General features: G+C 37.7%; 1 protein-coding gene across 1 annotated transcript in view; it reads right to left on the bottom strand.

The window, feature by feature from the left end:
* Window positions 1-15,755, bottom strand: part of akt1 (v-akt murine thymoma viral oncogene homolog 1) — a 55,879-nt gene extending 40,124 nt beyond the window's left edge. Inside the window, exons 1-2 of the mRNA XM_051868325.1 lie at window positions 15,558-15,755; window positions 10,428-10,560 (exon numbers count right to left, since the gene is read on the bottom strand). Coding sequence (XP_051724285.1) covers window positions 10,428-10,476 — 49 coding nt within the window. The 5' untranslated portion in view covers window positions 10,477-10,560; window positions 15,558-15,755. The remainder of the gene's footprint in view (window positions 1-10,427; window positions 10,561-15,557) is intronic.
* Window positions 15,756-20,832: the final 5,077 nt, after the last annotated feature.

Here is a 20,832-nt window from a genome sequence, read left to right as displayed (position 1 = left end):
CAAATGTCTAATGAGAAATGATCTTTTATGTTTTATGAGCACTTCATGTCTAGCAGTAATGGACTACGGACAGGAATTAGTGTATTCGCTTTCATGGTGGGCGGGCATAAAAAGAGAAAATAACCAAGTGAGAAATAACTACATGCTTACATTTCTTCATTTCATGTTGAATCATCAGGGGGGGGAAAAAACTATATTACATAATGTATGCTACTCATCAAAGGTTTGGAGTGTTTTTTGAAAGAAATTAATACTTTTATTCAGCAAGGATGCAATAAATTAATCAAAAGTGATACTAAAGACATTTATAATGTTACAAAAGATTCTATTTCAAAAAATAAAAAATAAAAAATTAAATGTATACACATTATTAATATGAACTGTTTTCAACTGACAATCAGAAATGTTTCTTGAGCAGCAAATTTGCATATTAGAATGATTTCTGAAGGATCATGTGACACTAATGATGCTGAAAATTCAGGTTTGATCACAGAAATAAATTACAGTTCACTATATATATTCACATAGAAAACAGTTATTTTAAATTGTAAAAATATTTCAATATTTTTGATCAAATAAATTCAGCCTTGGTGAGCATATGAGAAAAGCATTAAAAATCTTACTGACCGCAAACTTTTGAATGGTAATGTACACATATAAATATACAGTTAGTGTGAAATTAAATGGTATAATATTTTGGACACACCCCTACAAGTGCTCATTGTATCAAGTACAAACGTGACTTGGACTGATATAAACATGTACACACTGATTCCAAAACATTGTGTAGAAGCAGGTCAATGAAATTGGCGCTTTCAGTCGGCTATGTCTGTGTGCGATACGATCCATGACAGTGTCGCCTGAAGCGGAGATGAGACAATTAGCGTTCAGCAGGTCCATTTAGTGATAATGTGAAAAGACCTAGAACCGCTTGTTCTGTATCTCTGTGCTCACAGATAAACACAGGCTATGAATCCCTAAGAACTACGTAAAACAGGACACATGGTACATAAAAAATAAAAGACAGAAAAAAGTGAACAAATTGATGTACTAAAAAGTGTTTAGTGAAAAAAAAAGAGAGGGTATGAGTTCTGTGATGAATGAAGGTTATAAAGTAAAAAAATAAATGCTAGTAAAAAATAAATAAATAAACATTCATAACTGAAAGAGAAAGCTATAAATGCGGTATGGCAGAGGTAACAGAGATGTGTCAGGACTATTACCTCTAGAACAGAGACTGAGATCTGAGTTTTGAGATCTGAGATCTGAGCACACCCACATACACAGACATACGCTATCTCAACCCACAGACACACCCAGATTAGACCACCAGTTCCCTGGAAGACTGACGCCCAGGTGCTCTCTAATCATGTGACCACCATGATGCGGGTAACCCGTCTTTACATGCGACTCGGCACACCCCAAACATGTGAAAAACACACAACTGTGTTTCTGAGGCATTATATTAAAGTTGAGTGTGTGTGTGTGTGTTATCCTGAAGAGTGTGTGCTGTTAAGGAGACTGGTACTTTACCAAGTAATCAGACGCACCAGTTTTACCTGCTGGACCAGAACAGAGCTGGAAAAATCCCACAGAACACTGAACATAAAACCTTAGCAACACCCTGGCGACCACTCAGAACACTGTAGCTTCATAGCAACAGCCTGAATACCACTCAAAACTTTCTAGCATCATCTTAAAAACCACGTAGCAATAGGCTGCCAACCACTTGCAACACTTTTGTATAATAGCAACATCCTGGCAACAACATAGCAATACCCTGGCAACCACTCAGAACACTCTAGAATCATAGTAACACTCTAGCAACCAAATAGTTACACCCTAGCAACCATTCACGACACTCTAGCATCACAGTAACACTCTAGCAACCTCTTACAACATTCTAGCATCATGCTAGAAACCACTTGCAACACATTTGTAACATAGCAACATCCTGGCAATGACATAGTAACACTCTAGCAACCAAATAGTTACACCCTGGCAACTATTCACAACACTCTAGAATCACAGTAACACTCTAGCAATCTCTTAAAACATTCTAGCATCATCTTAGAAACAGAGCAACACCCTGCCAACCACTCACAACACTCTTGTATCACAGCAACATCCTGGCAATGACATAGCAACACCCTGGCAACCACTCACAACACTCTAGCTTTATAGCAACAGCCTGGATACCACTCAAAACATTCTAGCATCATCATAGAAACCACATAGCAACAGCCTGCCAATCACTCATAACACTCTTGTATCATGGCAACATCCTGGCAATGACATAGCAACACCCTGGCAACCACTCACAACACTCTTGTATCACAGCAACATCCTGGCAATGACATAGCAACACCCTGGCAACCACTCACAACACTCTAGCTTCATAGCAACAGCCAGGATACCACTCAAAACATTCTAGCATCATCTTAGAAACCACATAGCAACAGCCTGCCAACCACTCACAACACTCTAGCTTCATAGCAACAGCCTGGATACCATTTAAAACATTCTAGCATTAACCCAGGCAACCACTCAGAACACTCTAGCATCATAGTAACACTCTAGCAACCAAATAGCTACACCCTGGCAACCATTCACAACACTCTAGCATCATAGCAACACGCAACCTCTTAAAACATTCTAGCATCATCCTAGAAACCACACAGCAACAGCCTGCCAACCACTCACAACACTCTTGTATCATGGCAATACTCTAGCAACCAAATAGCAACACAGTGACAACCATTCATAACACACTATCATCATATTAGTAACACTCCAGCATCCATTCAAAACATTCTAGCATTATAGTAACACTTCAGCAACCAAATAGCGACACCCTGGCAATCATTCACAACACTCTAGTATCATAGTAACACTCTCGCAACCTCTTAAAACATTCTAGCATCATCCTAGAAATCACATAGAAACAGCCTGGCAACCACTTACAACACTCTAGCATCATAGTAACACGGCAACCACATAGCAACACCCAGGCAACCCTTTAGAACACTCTAGTATCATCCTAGCAACAATATAGCAACACAAAAAACGAACGACTCACAACACTCTAGCATCATAGCAACTCCCTGGCAACCACTCAAAATATTCTAGCATCATAGAAACCACACAGCAACACACTAGCATCATACTAACACTCTAGCAACCAAATAGCAACACCCTGACAACCATTCGCAACACTCTAGCATCATGGCAACACCCTGGCAACCACTCAAAATATTCTAGCATCATAGTAACACTCTAGCAACCATTCAAAACATTCTAGTTTCCTAGAAACCACACAGCAACACACTTGCATCATACTAACACTCTAGCAACCAAATAGCAACATCCTGACAACCACTCACAACACTTTAGCATCATAGCAACACTCTAGCAACCAACATTCTAGCATCCTAGAAACCACACAGAAACACATTAGCATCATACTAACACTCTAGCAACCAAATAGCAACACTCTGACAACCACTCGCAACACTTTAGCACTATAACTACAACACCCTGGAAACTACTCACAATACTCTAGCATTATAGCTACACCCTGGTAACCACGCAAAACATTCTAGCATCATCTTAGAAAACACATAGCAACAGCCTGGCAACCACTCACAACACTCTAGCACCACAGTAACAATATAGCAACTACTAAAAACATTCTAGCATCAGAGTAACAGTCTAGCAACAAATTAGCAACACAACACTCTAGTATCATAGCAGCATCCAAGCAACCATAAAGCCACACTCTGGAAAACACAGAACGCAATAACATCACAGCAACACCCTGGCAACAACTCACAACACTATCATTATAGCAACACCCAGGCAACCACTCACAACACTCATGTATCATCCTAGCAACCACATAGGAACACCCAGGCAACCATTCAAACTTACATTAAAAATGCTGATATCTAGTTTTGCATGAATTTCAAAAAGTATCCTTATTCAAAAAGTATCCTTATCCAGTGAATATGTAATAAATTCTAATTGATTTTCCCTTCACTAGTTTAACGAGGGGCCGTTTCTTCACACTAGTAACGCAGCTCAGATAATGGAGAGCTCAGCTCGTGAATCAGGCCTCAGTTTTACTGGCCTTCACTGAGATCTTGGCCTTGATGTTCTTATGCTGGTTCTTTGATGTTTCGTGATGTCCTCACTTGGCAGAAAAACAGTGCATTTTTGGCTTTGTAAAACATAGCCTCTTTACGTTTGTTGGAATGAATCAGATGAGCGTATGACGTCAATCTACTCCAGATGCTGAAACATCTCAAACTGCTGAGCTCTAACAGACAAAACAGACCTACAGAATGTCTGAAAACACATCTGATCGAACAAAAGAGATCTTCTGCTTCAGTTTTATTTGCACTTACAAACCCTATAAAATAAAAATGGACATTTATTACTTTTTAATACATGCTTTTGGCCTTTCATCATCAGCGCACGTTATTCTAAGGAAGCAATATATTTGTCTTCATAATCTTTCGTCAAAAGTCGTTACATTTTGGTCAAGGATTATGAAGGCAAACAAGAATTTCTTTAGATGAATTCACAATAAGAACAGGAACACGAATTAAAGTACATTTTGATTTTATGCCGAAAAAAAAAACAGTGGTACAAAGAAAAGAAGGAACAAATAAATGCCAGTTTCCTGCACATGAACACATGACTAATTGATACAGAATCAGGAGTCTAATGAAGCTTCGCTAAAGGAAACAAAAGCACCAGGTTGTTCTCAGATTCTAGAATGTGACCTTCTCCGGTGCAGGGATTGTGAGGTCGATGTCGTTTATGGGAAAAGAGGAGCTTTTCAGTAGCTGGAGAATTGAATACAGACTAAAACAAACTCCTTATGACACAAAAGAAATCCCTCGGCTGCTGCTGTTAAACTATATTTATAGACAAGTGCACAGTGACCTGGATTCATAGAGGAACCATCGCTGAGATGAAAACGTCATTCTGTCATTGTATTCCAACAACAAATGTAGATGCTTTTATCCAAAGCGACTTGCATTGCCTTCAAATTATACATTTGATCAGTTCATGCATTACCTGGGAATCGAACCCATAACCTTGGTGTCACTAGAGACATGATCTACTGTTTGAGCTACAGGAATGCTATGCATTAAAGGAACAGTTTATATGAACAATAGTTCATTTCTTTGTCCTCTTTGACAGCTCCTGTGTTTTCTTTCAAAGCATGTGAAAAGAGCAGTGTGAACATCTAAACATCTCCTTTTGTGTACGGGGCGAGTAAATGATAACAGAATGTTTCATTTCAGGGTAAATAGGGTGAACTTTAGATATTTCTCAATCCAATCAAGCTTAATTAAACTGTGGGCATGTTTTATCAAAATGATCCTGAAGGAATCACAATGGGTTTGGTAGAGCTATTGTAAAAAAAATACTTCAAGATAAGAACAACATTTGCATTTCTATGCAGCTGCCTTGACAACAACATACATACAATCGTCTTGTTTTTCAGTATAATTATTTGAAAATCACAATATATTTACTGATTCGCAAGCATGCAGAACTTAGCACTAAACAAATACTCCGGCATTTTGAGTGGTGAGTGGATTCTGACTAACTTAAACCCCAGGTATGGCTGTGATTGGCTACATTGCTCAATGGTGCAAAAACACGTTGTAAATAGAAACCTTTGATGCTCTCCAGAGCACAAACACAGATACGCAATGGAACGTTTACCAAATATGTTTTGCCAGATCAGATAAGTGGCCACTTACCTTGCTTATTGGTTAAGTCCATGCTGAGTTTATGCTTAAACTTAGAACAAATACCTGCCAATGGGTTTAGAATATTAGAAAAATTAATTCAAAGGGAAAACAAGTTGATTTATCTGTCCCCATCAGCCGATATTTGTTCTTCTTTTAAACATAAACTCCCTTCATTTCGATCAATTTCAAACAAGACTTAAAGCAGACCTATAATGCCCCTTTTACAAGATAATATAAGTCTCTGGTGTCCCCAGAATGTGTCTGTGAAGTTTCAGCTCAAAATACCCCACAGATCATTTATTATAGCTTGTCAAATTTGCCCCTATTTGGGTGTGAGCAAAAACACGCCGTTTTTGTGTGTGTCCCTTTAAATGCAAATGAGCTGCTGCTCCCGGCCCCCTTTCCAGAAGAGGGCGGAGCAGCTCATGCTTCGGTCGCTCAACAACAACAAAGCTGGAGAATCTCACGCAGACAAAATGAGGATTGTCAGTAACGGTGTTCAGCCTTACATTGTTCAAACCGGAGTCGACACTGATGGAGAGACTCAGGAAGAAGTTACAACTTTTAGACGTTTCTGAATGGTTAGTGGATAAATTTATGTAGTTGCTGTGGAGTTGATTCAACTCATCGACTAGCATGTGTCGTCATGTTAATCTTTTGTGCAAATCCAGCGTTGAATTGACCCTCGTTTGTGAAGCAGTAAAATGACGGCATGTCAACAACACTCTACTACAACAACTCTTCCTCTTCTCTAAAGCAGTCCAACATGGCCCCGCCCCCTTTGTTGTGTGTTCCCGGGGGCGGGGTTTATGTAAATTTTGGGGTTTGTGATGTCACTAACAGGAAGAAACTCATTGTAGTTCCTACCAGCCATTTGTTGTAGTCCTTAAAAAGCAATTTCTGTAAAAGAAAATATCTCCCTTTGCATTGAACTTTGAGTGTCTTAACTTTGCAGATGTTGTTTATGATCAAACAGCAACATTACACACTAAAGTTAAAAAAGTCAAATCATAATCAACCACCCCTTTAATATCTTCAGTCATTTTGCTTCTCCAGTAAATGTATCTTGGTTTAAGAATGTTTAGATATTTGTGCTGGATAACAAGAAGAGCTCAAATCTACAGGCACACACTCACATTCTTGCAGCATCTAGAGCTGGACGGACGCTGTCAGATTCCACACTGTTGTATTAAACTCTGAGAGTGTGTTGTCTCTGGACAGCGGGCATTGAGACGTGGGTCAAACGCACTAAACAAACCGTCTGTGTGATGGCAGACGGTGGCAAAGGTGAGCTGACAGTGATGTGACATCTTCACCCATCCACCAGAAGCCTTTTGCTCAGGCCGAGGGGGACGGACGGCGTCCAATCAAAACACACGGACACTCCCGGTGACATTTCACTGGGCACAGCTGCTGGCGCTATGACAGCCGACCGGACAAACACTCCTGACGGGAGGGAGAGACGAACAGTGTGTGTGTGTGAGGATTTCAGAATGAAACTAGGTAGAATAAATCTGGAAATAAATGAAAGAATTTTATTTTCAAAAGAGCAATACTTTACATTCAAAATTACCAAATGTTTTTGAAAGAAGTCTCTTCTGCTCACCAAAGGCTGCGTTTATTTGATCAAAAATACAGTAAAAATTGTGAAATATTTTTAGTTTAAAACTGCTGTTTTCTATATGAATATATTGTAAAATTTTATTTATTCCTGCGATCAAAAAAACATCACAAACCCCAAAATTTACATAAACCCCGCCCCTGGGAACATGTAACAAAGGGGGCGGGCCATGTTGGGCTGCTTTAGAGAAGAGGAAGAGTTGTTGTAGTAGAGTGTTGTTGTCATGCCGTCATTTTACGCCGGACTGCTTCACAAACGAGGGTCAATTCAACACTGGATTTGAACAAAAGATTAACATGACGACACATGCTAGTCCATGAGTTGAATCGACATAAATTTATCCACTAACCATTCAGAAACGTCTAAAAGTTGTAACTTCTTCCTGAGTCTCTCCATCAGTGTCGACTCCGGTTTGAACAATGTAAGGCTGAACACCGTTACTGACAATCCTCATTTTGGCTGCGTGAGATTCTCCAGCTTTGTTGTTGTTGAGCAACCGAAGCGTGAGCCATTAAAGCTCCGCCCTCTTCTGGAAAGGGGGCCGGGAGCAGCAGCTCATTTGCATTTAAAGGGACACACACACAAACGGCGTGTTTTTGCTCACACCCAAATAGGGGCAAATTTGACAAGCTATAATAAATGATCTGTGGGGTATTTTGAGCTGAAAATTCACAGATACATTCTGGGGACACCAGAGACTTATATTACATCTTGTGAAAAGAGGCATTATAGGTCCACTTTAAGAGGTTTAAACAGATAAATACTACAAATCACTTAAAGTAACAGCACACTCTCCTCAACAAGACGCAGGATTTAAGGAATCATTTATGTCTGAAGCACAAACAGACACATTAAACAAGCATCTAATGAATATATATGAACAATTAGCTTTTGATTTCACCACACCATATAACTATAACTTGGGGGAAAGACTCAAATGTCAGTTCAGACATTATTTCTAGTAAGAGCACCAGTGGAAAACACACTTCCCATCCCTGCAGACCCTCCATTCACATTTTTCTGTATCAGCCACTGAGATCTAAATAACGGTTCTTCCCCCTTCGCCACCTCCTCTCTGTTTCCTGTTCTGGTTAACCAGACAGCCGTCTGACGTCACAGCAGAGTGGATCTTCTGCTAAAGCCATCACTGCTTGTGTGTCTAAACAGCAGTTCTGGTTAGCAGAGTGGAAGTGACACGATTTCATTCGTCATGCATGTACACAATTGTGGTAACATTTAGAAATGCACCTGAAAACCCAAAGAATATATTAAAGGCAACTAAACTAACCATATAGAAACACAAACCAGCAACCAGAGAGCAGCTACTACCATGATGTTTTACTAGTCATTTTGAGATGTGGGCGTGGCACTCAGAAATGGAGGCTGGGCATGCATAATTATGACTAGTTGCATCTATTCTATCTTGAGGTTTTATTTGAATTTTTTTCCACTATTAGTATTTTAATGGCTGTGACTGATTTTGAATGTGGCTGAATAAAGAAGCAGATAATCTAAACAAACATTTTCTCAGTGCAGCTAGTGAAGACAGGCTGAAACTGATAGGGTAGATCACTCTCTCTTATGCATTTGGGGAAGTTTCCATCACAACAGCCCTAATCGAATCACCACAGAGAAGTAAGTTCATACACACAATGACACAAGAAAACTAGACGTGAATGAATCCTCAGCGCTGACAGAGTTCAGAAACATTCAAATAGTGTTTGATCACCTCTGAATCTGGAGCAGCAATTTAAAGGAACGTCCTGGGTCAATGTGAAACACAGCTCGTAACCCATTTTTCTCACCTAATGTGACGTATTTCAGAGTGAAACAGGATATTCAATGGGCGGAACTTGATTCGATGGTGAAAAGTGTCTCTATGATGTCCAGATGACATTTTGATGACAGATTATTTTGTCTGTAACACTTTACAATACGGTTTTATTTAACATTAGTTAACTACATTGCCTCATTATGCTATTTTAATGGTTCCAAATTTTGTTTTAGTTTCTCCTACAGCAGGTTTACACTCATCCAAGGTCAAAAAACACTTTAATTTTCTCATAATATCCACTGCAGCATCAGCTCTTTTCTCACAGTGTCTGAAACGCTTCAGTCAAAAATTCGGTCTCTCTAAACCCCGCCTTTCTGAGAGCCTGCTCTGCTCTGATTGGTCAGACGGCCCAGTCTTGGAAACTAACCGCCCATTACCATATATGGATTTCAGCTCTTCCTCAGCTCTTGATTCACAGTGATACGAACAGTAACAGTTTTACCGTATCAATCTCTTCAAAGTGATTCGCAGCTCTGAAAACAGCTTCTTCTCGACATGAACAACACGAACCAAACTCTTCCAGTCTCAAATACAACTACAGAGTTTGAGGGCGGGGCAAAGCAGACGCTGTTCACCGGCAGCCAATAGGCTGGCATTATGCAAATTAGTTACAAACCTACGTAGGTTCAGCAGGAAGTGAAACTGGAATTACTGACGCCTCGTTTCAGACAGTTCAGAATCGATTCTTTCTTTTGGGAGAAATTAACTATTTGATCTTTGAAAGTTTGCAGACCTTTTACATTCACAAACAGCTCTATTACACACTACATGAAAGTTTATATCCAAAAAACCATAACAGGGGCACTTTAACATGAACTAACAATGTACAATACTTCTACAGCATTCATTAATAGTAGCCAATGTTGATTTCAACCTTTACTAAAACATTTTAAAAATCAAAAGTTGTATTTGTTAACATTAATGCAATGTAAGCTAACATGAACAAACAATAAATGCTTTAAAAATGTATTGCTCATTGTACGTGCGCGTGTGTGTGTGTGTGTGTGTGTGTGTGTGTGTGTGTGTGTGTGTGTGTGTGTGTAAAGAGCCTGAAGGAAAACCTATTGAGCTGTTGTGATGGTCTGTTCTCTCTGTTGTTCTCTCATGTTGTTCTTCCTCTCACATTTGCCTCAAGGCGCTGAAACCTACATGTTCTGTACATTATCAAAGCTGATCAATCCCTGCTACAGAAAGCACGCACCTCTCTTGTGCAGCCATCCCTCCTTCACGATCACCACGTCCGTCGTCATGCTCTCCAGCAGCAGCCCGTCCGTCTATCCAGATCTGCGGAGTCCTTCGTTCCGGCCAGCGTAAAGCCTCTTCACACGGGTCGCCTGCGTGGAGTAGAGATGAAGATCGGACCACTTAAATCAGTGCTGTCTAAACCAGATCATCACATTTAAACGCATAAAGGAATCATGGAAGCAAACACTTTCCAGACAAAAACACTTAAAGCAGAAGCCTAAAGACATTTAAGCCCTGAAAATAATTGATTATATTTCTAAAACTCCAGCTTGGTTGATGCAGAGCTTGTAAATGCATAAAAATGAACACACTGATCAATCTTTTAGGTTTTAACAGATGATGAAATGTGTAGAAAGACTTTATAATGGGAATTTAGATGAAATAAATTCATTAAAAGTGACAGTAAGGCATTTATGATGTTACAAAAGATTTATATTTCAAATAAATGTTGTTCTAATGAACTTTCTCAGTGTTTTCAACATTGATAATAATAAGATCCATTATTAATAATTGAGCACCATTAATAATTAATACTAACGGAGCAGCAAATCATCATATCAGAATGATTTCTGAAGGATCATGTGACACTGAAGACTGGAGTAATGATGCTGAAAATTCAGCTTTGATCACAGGAATAAATGACACTTTACTATATATTCACATAGAAAACAAGTACTTTAAATTGTAAAAATATTTCACAATTTTTAATGTATTTTTGAACAAATAAATGCAGCTTTGGTGAGCTTCAAAAACATTAAAAACGAGTTACTTTTGTATGCATTTCTTTGTTTAACAATATGTTAAACTTAAAGCAATTAAGGGATTCATCCGTTTACTGTAGTAAATCACTGTGAGTAAAACTAGCACACAACTTACTGCTTTATAAAACTTCAGCAATGACAATATGTAATGCTCAATAAATATTTCAATGTATTATTAATAATATTTAGACTGAATTGCCAAGATCTAGATTACTGTCACAAGCTAAAGGTAATCTGTGCTTTATAAAAGCCCCTCGACACGTTTGACACACTCTGACACTGAGTCACTCGGCAATCAAGTTATTACAATCCACTATCCACAACAATAAATGCTGCACTTCTGCAGCGCTCGACTGTCAGACTTTCATCGCAGAGATAAAGTATCACACTCACTGCAGAAGCCACCACTTCCTGTGCGAAAGGAAGACGACTTTAAAAGGTTGGCAGCATCATAAATAAACACAAATGTGATGACCAGTGACTGCCTGCTTCACAGAAACTCATTTATATACAATAAACAAAGGACCAAAAGGGAATCAGTAAAGAATTGACGTGTGTGTGTGACGGTATGAAAATTAATTTCCAGTTTCAGCAGAGACAGTGAGGTTTAATTAGCATTTCTTTAAAGGCAAGTGTCTATTTACACAACAGGTAACCATCAACTTCTCAATGATAACCTCAAAACAATTCATGATTCATGAACAGTATTTGTAGCACACCGGCCATTCAGTAATAAGCTTTGAGTTTTGTTACTTCTGATGTGAAACAAAAAGCTTTCTGTCAATTTTATAATGAAACACAAACAATAAATGTGGTTTTGACGCTTTAACGTGTGACAGATAACATGAACCGATCATCTCTTCCTCTTTACTACTAGTTAATAAACATGAATGAACATCAGAAGGAATGTTGAAAGATACTGAAATGAGTCACGCCTCATGTAATCGCTCTATTAGTGTTTCAACCGCGGAAAGACATCAATAAAATAGCCGGAGAATGAAATGTCACGCAATATATAATAATTACATATTCAAAATGTCTTTACTTAGCCTGTTGATGTCTTCATTATTTAATGCATGCACTAAATCTGTCATTTAAAGGAGTGGTTGATTATGATTTCACTTTTTTAACTTTAGTTAGTGTGTAATGTTGCTGTTTGAGCATAAACAATATCTGCAAAGTTACAACACTTAAAGCTCAATGCAAAGAGAGATATTTTCTTTTACAGAAATCGCTTTTTAAGGACTACAACAAATGGCTGGTAGGGACTACAACAAGCTTCTTCCCGGGTTAGTGACATCACAAACCCTAAAATTTACATAAACCCCGCCCCCGGGAACACGCAACAAAGGGGGCGAGGCCATGTTGGGCTGCTTTAGAGAAGAGGAAGAGTTGTTGTAGTAGAGTGTTGTTGACATGCCGTCATTTTACGCCGGACTGCTTCACAAACGAGAGTCAATTTAACACTGGATTTGAACAAAAGATTAACATGACGACACATGCTAGTCGATGAGTTGAATCGACATAAATTTATCCACTAACCATTCAGAAACGTTTAAAAGTTGTAACTTCTTCCTGAGTCTCTCCATCAGTGTCGACTCCGGTTTGAACAATGTAAGGCTGAACACCGTTACTGACAATCCTCATTTTGGCTGCGTGAGATTCTCCAGCTTTGTTGTTGTTGAGCGACCGAAGCGCGAGCTGGTAAAGCTCCGCCCTCTTCTGGAAAGGGGGCCGGGAGCAGCAGCTCATTTGCATTTAAAGGGACACACACAAAAACTGCGTGTTTTTGCTCACACCCAAATAGGGGCAAATTTGACTAGCTATAATAAATGATCTGTGGGGTATTTTGAGCTGAAACTTCACAGACACATTCTGGGGACACCACAGACTTACATTACATCTTAATCTGAGTGTTTGGCTCATAAAATAAGGATGGAAGGTAGTAGGTTGTGGCCGTGAGTGAAACCCATCTGCTTTTCAACATGACCAGAGTGTTTGCACTGCAGCGGTCCACACATACTGGAGTGGATGGCATCCAGCCAGAACCGGCCGTCTGAACGAACCCAATAACCTGCTCAGGGGTCACATGATCTGAGGGGCCTGAGGCCCTTCACTCTCAGTCCCCACCCTGTTTAAAGTCATTCTCAGTTCCGGTACTGTCTGTAAGCCCTATTCAATGCAAATCAGAGGCGTGTGGTCAGGCAGTTATATGATGAGGATTAGACATCATTTATAGACTCATAAAGCACAGAAGCAGCTCCAAACCACTGAGCTTGTGTCCCGAGTTTACTTCAAATCTTGTTCTGCCCACACTGTAAAGTTCACCGGATCTGGAGTAGAAGTGCAATCTCTCTCCAATCACGGAGGCAAGGACAGTCATATGATGGGATTTTTGCGTCAGAGTCTAAATTTCAGGCGAGTCCAACTCATCCGGGACCACTAGCGCACAATACGCTCGACTGTGTCTGAGTTTCTGCATTCTTGACATTCTGCATGTTACTGGTGGCACATCTGCGTCAGCGAGACTCGGAGTCATCCCGCAGAAGAATGTAAAACATTCCCTCAGCATCTTCAAGCAGCTTCATCCCTCATCCGCCCACACGTCACACGTCAGAGGAGAGTCTAACGGTTGCATGAGGTCTAGGCCGCAATTTTGTGTGCTATATAGAAATATATTATGATTATATTAGGGATGCATTATATATCGGCCACCATATCGGTATCGGCTCGATATATGTTCAGTTTTAATGTTATCGTTATCGGCCCGATATAGTAAAGCTGATAAATGATGGATTATTTCCTTCAGCTTAGATGCTTCAGATGCGCAAATTGCTTGAAATATGATTAAAAAAAATCACTTCAAAAAGGAAAATACAGTTAAGTAAGCGTAAGTTTGTCATATAAGCTACATAAAATTATAATAAGAACATTATAATCGTGTGATTGGGACATGGCTTTTAATGTGAGACTTTTGTTTTTGTAATCAGGCTCTTTATAATGTTACAAAAGATTCTATTTTAAATAAATGCTGTTCTTTTAGAACTTTATATTCATCAAAGAATCCTGAAAAACTGTTTTCAACATTGATAATTATAATATAAATGTTTCTTGAGCATCAAATCATCATATTAGAATGATTTCTGAAGGATCATGTGACACTGAATACTGGAGTAATGATGCTGAAAATTCAGCTTTGATCACAGGAATAAATTACATTTTACTATATATTCACTTAGAAAACAGATATTTTACATTGTAAAAATATATGTAGTGAGTATATGAGTGTAGAGTATATATGTAGTGTGTGTATATATATAAAATATATATATTATTTGTACTATTTAAAGTGGAAAGTGAAGGGAAAGTTCAAAGCATCATCATGAAGTTGATGAATGTCCAGAAGCTCATGTTTTGATCATTCCAATACTTTCATTTGTGTGATGTCATAGACTGAGTAACTTCACTATAATCCTAAAATGTGAAAAGCATGTAGAAAGTAGAACGAGTAGGTGTGTCTAAAGTTTGACTGTACTGTAGTCCTGATTTAATCATCAAAAACAACCCAGAATCAAAGACTAAACAAGTCTGAAGTAAACCAGACCCATCGTCACACAGCACAGAACTCATTTCCCTGACAGCACCTTCTGCTCAAGTCATGTGACATTTTGACAGTCCATCCAAACGACAAGTTCTGACAGATACACTTAAATAATTAATTATCCCTGTAAAGTGGCAGTACCATGATACTTTGATTACTATATTCATGGCAGACGACTTTATCACATTCATCAAATCCATTGTACATTTACACGTCAAAACAACATGAATCTTCTTTGTTACTGTAAACACTGTACCAGACATAAACCCAATCACCTGAGATTGCACTGATAAATTATTAACAGGAAGACAGAGAAACAGACAGACAGATCCTCTACTACTGTCTCTCAGTCTGTTCAGCACATGTCGCTTGTAAACACAGCAGGACTGTCACGTACAGACAATGGAATGTACGGAGAATAAAGAGAAACACAGTAACATTCGAATATTGCAACATTGTAAGATTGTAGCGCCGGGCCTGCGCGTGCACGCGCTTAAAGTGACACAAAGTAACAACTGACAGATGAATAAAGACGCTCCTGCACTAGAGGTTACAGCTTTAACCAGCAGCTAAACTTGTACTTTAATTTACTCCGTTTAATGTGAGAGTTAAAGTCTTTTATTTTAGGCCTCTGAGAGAGAAATAACCGCATCCTATTGAACACAGTCTGACAAACACTGTCCCGACAATAATTCACATCAAACTGAATGGAGAGAGACTTTACCGAGACAGATATCACTGAGGGCTCCGGCGCATTGCTCGCTGCTTCGGCTGCTACTTTAATCCCGCGGAAAACAGGTAAAAGTGTTTTGATGAGCACGAGCGTGTCCTCGCCTCGCCTCTCCTCCACTACACCTCCCCACAGCGCGAGACTCCAGTCTGCAGGGAGACTCCGGCGAGAGCAGCGCGCGGGTCCTAGAGCCCGCCGGATCACTGAACACGACAGAGATTATACAGATGTACAACAGAGGATATACACTCCAAAATGACATTTACATGCTTGTTTATTTGTTTATTCCATCATTTATTCATTCATTCGTTTAATAGTTGATTATGAGATATATATATTATTTATAGATTATATATAGATATGTATTATATCATTTATATTATTTATAATATTATGTATATAACTATAATATTACTGATATAAAAATAATATATAGTATTTACATAGTACAGTATGATAGTATATATAGTATTTTTTCTTATAAAGACAAACTATAATGATTTTATTGAATTCCAATTTTTATTTTTAATATTACAGTATTTTTTCCTCATAATGTCATAATGTTTATTTTTATTAATTTTTATTCAAAAATGTTATATATATAGATTGTTTTATATATATATATGTATATATATATATATATATATTGGGACATTATGAATGACATTATGAATAATATATTTTCATGTATATTCATATGTGTGTGTGTGTGTGTGTGTGTGTGTGTGTGTGTGTGTGTGTGTGTGTATATATATAACATTTTTTCTTATAGTTATAGACAAACTAATGTTTTTATTGAATTCAAATTTTTTATTTTTATTACAGTATTTTTTCTCAATAATGTCTTGATAAATGTCTAATTTATATTATATATATTTATTCTTTATTGTTATTCATTACTTATCACCTTATTGTGATACAAGTTTTATTGTTATTTGTTATATTATATTGTATATTTCTTATACAATAATTAGATAGATATTTATCATGATATTATGAATAATGTTTTTCATATATATGTATGTATATATATATATATATATATATATATATGTGTGTATATATTTATAGCATTTTTCTTATAGACAAACTATGTTTTTATTAAATTCCATTTTTTATTACAGCATTTTTGTTCTCAATAATGTCTTGATAAATGCCTATTTTATAATATATATTTGTTATTTATTTATTTTTATTCATTACTTACCACCTTATTGTAATACATTTTTATTGTTATTTGTCATGTTGTATATTTCTTTTTTTGTCATTACTTGTTTTTGCGTATAAAGCTTTGGCAATATTGTATGAAAACAATCATGGCTAAAAAGTCTTTTAAATTATATATATATATATATATAGTATAATTTAAAGTACTTTATTGCCATAATTGTTTTCATACTATATATATATATATATATATATATATATATATATATATATTAGTGCATATCAATGTGGTAATTTACATGATTTGATACACTAATTTATTAGAGAATTCAGCTAGTCTTGTCCTTCTGATCATCACAGAACATTTCTTTATATCTGTTCACAGATTGGTCAGTAATATTGTATTAATTACTGTATTTAAAGCAGCAGTCCTTAAGTTTTGCCTCTTTGTCGCCCTCTCTGTTTGAAACCTGCAATTGCAGTTGTTTGCGGAATTATCATCTGTACGTGGGTTGTGGATCGGCACGGCTCCTCAGAGCGGATGAATCTAATGCTGTCAGTCACTACACTGGAGTGGATGCTGAACTTCACAATCACAGATTCTACTCTTGGAAGTTTGAACAAAATAAGAATTTTCACCAGAAAATGTCCTCTGAAGGAATAAGTAACAAATCTGCCACTTTTGTTCTGACAAACTGAGATCACGTCAAATTATTATTATTGTTATAATTTGTTCTCAAATTGTTAATGTTAACAACATCAGCATTGCGTGACTATGTGTATTTAGTGTGAATTAGCGTTACCTGTAGATTTCAGATTTGCGATACAGCTGGGACTCTATTATGGTTCTTTATGTAAACAGACGTGATGTAATGACGCAATTTATTATAAAACATTATCACAAGCTTACTGTTGTGAATCAGGCTAAGGTAAGGAGATAGTTTTGAACACTAGCTGGATATGTACTCAAAAATTGATTTTGGATCATTTTTAACCAAAAAAAGTTATGAACAGCAGCTTTAAAAGTATTAAAATATCAGATTATAGCAATATTATGATTTCACTTCTGTTGTGTCTCACCTTGCTCTACAAACTTGTGATGAGCTAAGATTACATTTCTTCACTCTAATTCGCTCTATACTGCTCTAAATCCATTAAAAACAATCTTTTGTCTCTCTGTTTTTAAGGCTCCAGCCGTTCATTATATCATCAAGACGTACAGTCTTAAAAACATAATGACACGAGATGTTTCAATGTTTTAAATGAGCAATACGATGAGTTTCTGGAGCCTAATAGTATGATTTTTAACAGCTAAACAGATTTTTTTGTGTGTTTTGCTCCACAGAGGAAAGACAGTGTGACAAGATTTTCATTTTTAGATGATCAATTCCTCTAAGGAGCTAGACGATCTCTGGGCAAATTCCCTGTGGCCATCCAGAGCTGGGAAGCAGGCCGTGTGTGTGTGTGTGTGTGTGTGTTTGTGAATGACACAGAGAGACTGTGGATGGGCCGGGCCAGAGGACAGCAGAGGAATGTGATGCTTTTGTCTGCTCGGGGGAAGAGAGGCTCGGGTCGGAATGCCATTGATGAGAACGGACAGAAAGAAACGAGCCTGCAGGAAGTTCTCTCGCTCTCTGTCCTGTGAGAAACTCTGAGCCGCTCTCAGACGCTCCCATCCCATGCTGCACAACCACTGCATTGTCTGACCCGTAAACACTGCATCCACAAACTACAACCGGACGAGTGAATGAAACGCAGGGGCCCGACATTCCTGCTTACAGCAACAGAGACGCATTTACATGTTTGTCTTCAGAAGAATCGCTGATGTCAGACAGTGAAAACAGCTCCATTCACTGTGGATTCAGAAGCATTTCATTAAACACAATCATTTAGAAACATTGTCCCGGAACAGGGAGTTATTACAGAGATCCTATTTGTGATTTACATATTTGAGCAGATAATATATATCAAATAGATATTAACATTAGTTAACATCAACTAATAATGAACAACAGCATGTATTAATCTTGCAACCTTTACTAATACATTATTAAAATCAAAAGTTGTAATAGTTAATCATGCACAGACATAACATTAACGAAGATTAATAAATGCTTTAAAAAATATATAGCTAATGCATTAACAAATGTGACCAACACTCTAAAGAATGCTGGGTTAAAAACAACCCAAGTCGGGTTGAAAATGGACAAACCCAGCGAATGGGTTGTTTTAACCCTGCGATGTGATTGGGTTGATTTAACCCAGCGATTGGGTTGTTTTAACCCAGCGATTTAACCCAGCAATTGGGTTGTTTTAACCCAGCGATTGGGTTGTTTTAACCCAGCGAATGGGTTGTTTTAACCCAGTGATTGGGTTGATTTAAGTTAGTGAATTGGTTGTTTTAACCCAGCAATTGGGTTGTTTTAACTCTGCGATGCGACTGGGTTGTTTTAACCCAGCGATTGGGTTGATTTAACCCAGCGACTGGGATGTTTTAACCCTGAGATGCAATTGGGTTGATTTAACCCAGCAAATGGGTTGTTTTAACCCAGCGATTGGGTTGATTTAACCCAACGAATGGGTTAATTTAACCCAGCGATTGGATTGTTTTAACCCAGCGACTGGGTTGTTTTAACCCAGCAATTGGGTTGATGTAACCCAACGAATGGGTTGATTTAACCCAGTGAATGGGTTAATTTAACCCAATGAATGGGTTAATTTAACCCAGTGATTGGGTTGTTTTAACCCTGCGATGCAATTGGGTTGATTTAACCCAGCAAATGGGTTGATTTAACCCAACGAATGGGTTAATTTAACCCAGCGATTGGATTGTTTTAACCCAGCGACTGGGTTGTTTTAACCCAGCGACTGGGTTGTTTTAACCCAGCGATTGGGTTGATGTAACCCAACGAATGGGTTGATTTAACCCAGTGAATGGGTTGATTTAACCCAATGAATGGGTTAATTTAACCCAGTGATTGGGTTGTTTTAACCCTGCGATGCAATTGGGTTGATTTAACCCAGCGATTGGGTTGTTTTAACCCAGCGATTTAACCCAGCGATTGGGTTGTTTTTAACCCAGCAGTTTTTAGAGTGAATACTGTAAAGTGTTACCAATATGTTTAGTATCTAGTTTTCCGTCTCCAGCGTGAAAGAGCAGCCCCCTCTATAGCCAGATCTACACATTAACTAGTACAGGAGAAATACTAACCTCCAAGTATTGTGAAGAACAGCCTGATTAACCAGCCCTTTAGAGAAGCTTCAAATGGCCCTTTCAAAGTGTTCGACAGCTGGAGCTTGAGCAAAAGGTGACCTGAACAGTTGCAGAGGGCACGAGCTCAGCAGCTGCAACTCTGTGTTCACGTCTGCGCTGCGCCTAAAGGATCAACAACACACTGAGTGTTCATATAGAAGATCTAGAAATAGCCCTGGAACTATGCTGTTCTGCTGCATCTATGTGTGAATTACAGTTCTGCTGCATGCTTCTGATGTCTGCATGAGCAATTACATTTGCATGTATTCATTTAGCAGATTTAAATTGAATTGGGGTTTGCTGTTTTGTGCATTATTCCAAACTAATACAACATTTTCCATTACAAATGATGTGATCAGGTGTAGTTAAACGAGCATGAATTTGAGAATGCCTCAGTGTTTTTTGCTTTAAGGCTAAACCTGATGATGATGATGTTCTGCAGCACGATTTGAGATGATCCAAAGAACATCTTCAGTGCAAGAAAGAAAATCTGACCTTCTGTACAAAGAGGAACATGATCAATGACACTCACTTACATTTGATGGAGAGATTTGAAAGAATAAAAAAATAGGAGGCTTTATTAATTTTTAAAATTATTTTAAAAAATATATATTTATTAATATATTATTTAGATATTATTTTTACGTTTAAACTTGGTCTTAGATTTTTTAAAAATTATTTTAAATTATTTATTAATATTTTACTTATTAAAAATCCCTGATTTTCAACTTGGTCTTTTACATTTTTAATTTTATTTTATTTACTTATTTATTAATATATTATTTATATATTATATATTCCAAGTTTAAATGGAAAAAAAAAATCACAAATTATCAACTTGGTCTTAGA

Source organism: Ctenopharyngodon idella, chromosome 17, assembly GCF_019924925.1.
Source record: "Ctenopharyngodon idella isolate HZGC_01 chromosome 17, HZGC01, whole genome shotgun sequence".
Classification (NCBI taxonomy): domain Eukaryota; kingdom Metazoa; phylum Chordata; class Actinopteri; order Cypriniformes; family Xenocyprididae; genus Ctenopharyngodon; species Ctenopharyngodon idella.
Note: the sequence above shows the minus strand (reverse complement) of the source record. Positions and strands in the feature narration are given on the sequence as shown.